A 6346-nucleotide genomic window follows, 5' to 3' on the forward strand; every position below is an offset into this window, starting at 1 on the left:
ACGTCTAATGTATCGAACACACGCTGTCATAATAACTTGTTGTAGAGTGATAATCGAAAGCAATATAACAGTATTTAACGCATTACTTTTAGGATTCCTTTGGAATGTCGGTTGCAATCGCGATTCACCCTTACTCATAGACGCGAGCGACCGCAATCTCAATCGTAGACGTTGAAGTATTAAAGTTTAATTTGAATTCACGCTTCTCTTTTATTTCAAACTTCCCTTTTTAGTTATTTATTTGAACTGCATTACATTAATTACAATTTGTAAAAGGTACAACAGGTGGACTTAATACTAAAACCATGTTTTGATAATTATGTGTGATGAATCTTTTTTGTTTGGCGTAACTAAGTAACAAACATCCTCACTTTCGTATTTAAAATTCACTGGAGTCAAATTGTCCACGCGAATGAAGTCGCGGGCATTATGCAAGTTCCAAATAAACAATTTCATTTTACAAATTAGTTATCAAAACATATTCCAGATAACGGCGATATGCCATTGATAAATGTACCGATTAGGATCGGTCGAGCGGACTTTTACATCGATACTCCAGTTACATTTATACTTTTATACATACAAACATACATGCACACTTTACTTGTGATTGTAATCTTCCTCAAGCTTGGATACGTTAACAATGGTAAATAAATAAGAATTAGTTACTGAGTTTTATTTTTTTTTGTTTGTATCCTTAAAATTTTATCTGGGTAATGTAAACTAACAAAATGGACCAGTAACTACGAGAATAAAACGCTATTTACAGGTGCGTAGTTTTAAATTAAAATAATGCCACTATAGACGGAAATCCGATCATTAAAGAAACACATTTAAGCTGCATTCTTTGTTTACTTATCGGCAATGACAGTTGCAAGGTTTGTACGCAAATCGATAATGAAGATGATACTACTATACTTAATATGTATCTGCGCAAGTGAGTAAATGGATTTACTTATATAGAGTGGTTGTCAGAGAGTGGTGGTAACAACGCGATGGCACTCCGGCGCAGTCTGATCGTATTCGCGCTGCTGGCGGCGTGCGCATGCGCATTGCCCGCAGAAACTAACGACATCCAATCTCAAACCAAATGTGAGTAAAGTTTCAGGTAGCAATATGTGCCCATGTGCTTGTCAGAAAAGAAAGTTTGATAATGTGTATTTCAGTGAGCCAAAGTGAAAATGTAACACGAATGTCTTATTCAAGTGATGTTGACAATGCATTCATTTAATTAAAATAACTACGTATTTTATAATCAGAAATGTAATTAAGTAAGTACCTAAATAGTGCAACTAAACGAACCAGAAAGTAATTTATACTTAAAAAATAAATACAAAATAAAATGCGGGATTATTTATACTTGACCACTGGTTTAGTTATTTCAGCAAAATAAGTACGCTTCAATAGATTTTCGTAATTCAGTTTTGGTAACTATTTATTTGCTAATATTTGACAGCGCTTGTACCAGATGACGACATCTCAGATGTTAGTGACACCCTGCGTGCAATCGAACAAATACAAATATTATGTTTATGTCCCAATTCTGTTTCGGTGCGATATCGATATCGACATCGATAAGTATTTCCTCGGTTATTATAAATTTTAGTCTTAACTCAGTGTTTATACTTTAGTATAAAAAATCGTGATAAAGATCTAAAATTAAGCATAGTCTAATAAAACTTTAAAAAGAAATAAAAGGTACCTGACAAGTACTAGTGCATGCTTATTTTTCATATAAACATATTTATGCATATGTTAAGCTGAATAATAATGGCGGAATTTCTAAAATTATGGAAAAACTTGGAAAAAACCTGTATTTTTTCTCAACGATCGTAAACGTCTCGCCTATTAACGCTAATCGCGGTGTAATGAGTCTTTAGTCATCAAACCTATTAGTCAGTTACTTGGCATAATTAATGTTTAACAGAAAAAACCTTATCATGTCTATAAAATCATTGTATGGTAATTTTGCCTTTTTGTTTACTGTGGAACTGCAGGTTTACAACTACGACATATGCGTGTTGAATAATGATTTTAAACACAAGGTTGTCGTCGTTGATATTGGGTATCAATCCGCCATGTCCATATTTCCTTAATACAGTGCGCATAATAAATACTAAAGAACCAGAATTACAAACGACCTATTTGACCCCGACCAACGACAAAAACAAAGTGTTCTCGTGTTCTAGGATTTGGTGATCACATCGCCAGCTAAAAAACAAGAATATTTTATTTTATATTATCGCAATAAATAAAACCCACGTAGACCGGTTGCGGGTCAGATAAGCTATAAGAAATCAGTATTGACGTCACGGAGCCGGCAGGTTTAATTAACCTTAGATAGTTCCCACAGCCACTACAAAAGAACAATGTGTAGAAATTATGCATCACTGCATATGGGTATTTACCCATGAGATATATATGCCCTAAATATTAAAAATTAAACAAGCTTACAATAATTTGCAAATTGCCTCACAAATCGTGATTGTAAGAAATTTTTGATAACTTTCAGTAAACGGTGATGGCAAAGCGCCCCTGACGGTCAATAGCGTGGTAGGTTCCGATGAGAAGAAAGTGGAGAAGAATGACCTTCTCCGGCCTGTCCACGAGCGTTTCCCGAGCGCTGTCCTCTTCGGCGGCACTTGCGGGGGCACCATCATCAGCGAGAAATGGATCCTCACGGCAGGCCACTGGTGAGTAAAATATCATAATTCTATTGATATACGAGCAACCCTAGATGGGTTGCCCTAGACGGCTTTGCCAATAAATGTGCATCCAAAATATTGAAATCAGTGGCACGGTTTGAAAGGAATAGACTATCAGACACAGTATTGAACATTTTATCAAGTTGTGACGTCACATATTCATGCCATTTAGTACGAAGCGTTTGAACGAATCCATAAATGTGTAATTTTACTTTTTTGTCATATATCTTTGAAAGTATTGTCTTATTAAAATATTTTTTTACCGGTAATAAGTAGTCATCAAAACAAAAATTTGTTAACTAGTCTATTATAAAATAAATAACAAATTAAACTAAACATTTACAGTGGCTGTTGTGCTGGTTGGTACGCAGGTACCTCATTAAAGTCGAATTAACTGTATCACATTAGTTGATACTAGCAGTAGCCTTTCTTCATTAGTCTAATTCGTAAAAGTAAACTATTAAAGCTAGATCGAAAGCATAACAAAACTTTTTCGTTTGATTACATTACATCCAATATTGACAATAAAGAATATTGAATCTGAAGAAACTTTTACCTATTTGTAAAAATCTATCAATCGAATATCCTAAATAGGATAGGATAGTAGGATAGACGCGGTACCTGGTCCTTTTCGCCGATCAGAAACCGAATCTCATTTCCTGTAATTTAGTGTAATGTTTAATTCAGTTTTCCAACTGGAACATGAGGAGATTCTATAATAATACTTACGTTATCGTCTTTCAGCACGCTGTTCACGGGCGGGCGCTACATCCTGGCCGGCACCAACAACTCGGAGGACGGCAGCGGAGTCACCCGCCGCGTCAAGAAGCTCCACATCCACCCGCTTTTCTCTGTGGGACCGTATTGGTTAGACGCGCACGACTTTGAACTCAAACAGGTTATTATCTGAAATCGATAGTCTAAAAGTGCATTTCCACCAAACGATCGAATGCACATTCTATCCCCTCTGTGACTTTCCAATCAATGGCTATCCATAGCTTATAGCCAGGCATTGCTTAACAGCCAGAGTGAATAGGTCATTTCTCAACCCGAGATAAAACCATCAATACTACTACGAACTAACTATTTCGTAATGATTGAAATTAAGGACATTTTGAAAAAAATACTTTAACTTTTAACTCAACGCCAAAACTTCAATTTTGACCATTAAATTTAAGGCATTATAATGCTATATCAACCTCGCTCTAGTCAAAAGGAGGTACTAGTAAAAAGGTAAGGAGGAATTAATTATATTTCTCATTCCATCTAGAGGAGTGAGGAGAAAGAAAAACATTAGATACTATAGATTCGGATACACGTAACTAATGATTTGAACACTGTACCGTAGGTGGCAGCGCGGTGGGACTTCCTCCTGGCCGAGCTGGAAATGCCCCTGCAGTTGGACGGCAAGACGATGGCCGCGGCGCGACTGGAAGACGACGTCAACACGCCTGTGGGGCTCGACGTCGGCTACGCGGGCTACGGCACTGATCACCATGGTGTAAGTGACACATCTATTGTTTCACGTGTAACACCTCAATTCCAACTAATCCCATTAATATATGTACATAGGCGAAAGTTTGTAAGTACGTTTGTTACTAATGCACGCTCAAACGGTTTGGCCAAGTTGTATGAAATTCGGTGATGATCAAACTTTTTTAAATGGTAATTTGCATGGTAATGCATGAACCTCTATGGCGCGGTAATAGCAGCGATTTTGCAATAAATTTGGCTAGGTTGATGTGCTGTTAACTGTACCTGTAAGTACCTATCTAATTTATGGCATTACAAGAGTTTCGTAAATAAAATCATGCATCACGCTTTATTTTACAAACATAGGTAAAACGTAAGCACAATAATGCATAACCACTGCATTGTAACTTTTTGTAACATGTAATAACCACGCTTCAATGCTGGCGTAGGAGTGCATTGAACAAAGAAAATCCTTGGTAAGCTAAAACTATCGACTTTTCGTATATCAGATGATAATTACTATTTGACACCACTTGTGGTGTGTAGTTGTTATGACTCACGATACAAACTTCATACTTAGTGCGAGCCGTTTTAACCACACTTGTATATGTTACATTTTCAGGGCGTGATGCGGCACGAAATGCACGCGATGGAGCTAGCGGTGCAGAAGGACGAGGTGTGCTCGAGCAGACTGCCGCAGTACGAGGCCCAGGACATGCTGTGCACGAGGGGGCGCCCGCCGCGGTATGACTCTGCGTGCAATGTAAGTTAATAGCTTTGGAAGCGTTTTAACACCTGCTACCAAACTTACATGAGTGAGACATGTATTTGATTTGTTTATATCTTATATCAATTCAGTACATACGTGGCGTGGTGAAGGTTAATTCAGCTCTTGAACCGAGCATGTTGTGTTAATTTACCAGAAGCAGTCTAATAACAATGTGATCTGAAAAGATGTTGGAATGTAAGGACTAACGGATCGAAGTATACAACCTATGACCATATACCTCTCGTAGGGAGACAGCGGCAGTGGGCTGGTTTCCAACGGCCGGTTATTGGGCGTTGCATCGTGGGTCGAAAACGACGCGTTCGAGTGCCGCAACGGCAACCTGGTGGTCTTCTCCAGGGTGGCCCGAGTCAGGGATTGGATCAAGAAGGTGGCCAATGTGTAGAACAGTGTACAAGTGCTCAATGAACAATGCTGTAATATTTTCAATCTCGACTAGGTACCTACTTTGTTGATGGCGCCGTGTCATGATGTCACAGTATACTTGGCAAATGGAAAATCTCAACCAATATTGGGCCTTCTCTCTCGGAATTATAGTTTGAACAAGTGAAGAGCAAGGCTGACTGAACTTATATAGGCCTTATTACTTATTATAGCATGCTAGCATAGTTTTTGAATAACTTTAGTAGCAGAAGTACATAGCAGTTGAAAATTATAAATTGTTAATTTTGTTGTTTATTAATCATCTAGTATAAGAATTTGAACTGTTTATATAATATCAAGGAAGAGCATATTTTCCAGTTGTATTCAATGGCTGTACCTCTTGGGCTCACAACCAGTCATACTAAGTATAATCTGTGTAGTACGTTGAGGGGTACGAAAAGAATATAAAAGCCCACCAGAATATTGTAGGTTTTATCAAAGAAATACTTTCATACATTTTTTTTGTGGGGTTCCGTACCTAAAAGCTCAATTTTGTTATTTGCATGTCACCTATCTGGGTTGTAATTAAGTTGTTACGTGTTTTAATAATTCAAATGATACAACCTCATCCCATCTTAATCGTTTTCAAACATGTTGAATTCCATGGTTTGCCATCAAACCGGAAACTTTCGGATAAAGAACAACTAGTACATAATGTGATATAAAGATATAATGCTCCTGTAAAAATGTTATTAGGCGCTCAATGAATCTTGTGAAAAATAATATGAAGCTAGTAGTACGTACATAATAAGTAAACATGTTTAAATATAAATTAACTTTGGAATTCGTCTTTTCTTTGTTGCCTACATGTTATTTTTTGTTTCTTGCAAGTTTGCTACCGAATTTCAAATTGAAATGGAAAAGAAAATGGAGGGCATTTTAATATTATTTTTTCAAGGAATTCTCCAAAACTCGGATCTACACGCACAGTGACCGTGGGTCTCTGGTGCAGTTAATT

General features: G+C 37.2%; 1 protein-coding gene across 1 annotated transcript; it reads left to right on the top strand.

Annotated features, from left to right (window-relative positions):
- The first annotated feature begins 576 nt into the window (after window positions 1-576).
- On the top strand, window positions 577-6172 carry LOC128672640 (scolexin B-like). The gene is made up of 7 exons (XM_064436161.1): window positions 577-646; window positions 964-1092; window positions 2513-2693; window positions 3450-3603; window positions 4054-4206; window positions 4801-4941; window positions 5195-6172. The coding sequence occupies exons 1-7, from the start codon at window positions 592-594 to the stop codon at window positions 5348-5350; spliced, it is 969 nt and encodes a 322-aa protein (XP_064292231.1). The 5' UTR covers window positions 577-591; the 3' UTR covers window positions 5351-6172.
- The last annotated feature ends 174 nt before the right edge of the window (window positions 6173-6346 follow it).

This window comes from Plodia interpunctella, chromosome 9 (assembly GCF_027563975.2).
Source record: "Plodia interpunctella isolate USDA-ARS_2022_Savannah chromosome 9, ilPloInte3.2, whole genome shotgun sequence".
NCBI classification, from domain to species: domain Eukaryota; kingdom Metazoa; phylum Arthropoda; class Insecta; order Lepidoptera; family Pyralidae; genus Plodia; species Plodia interpunctella.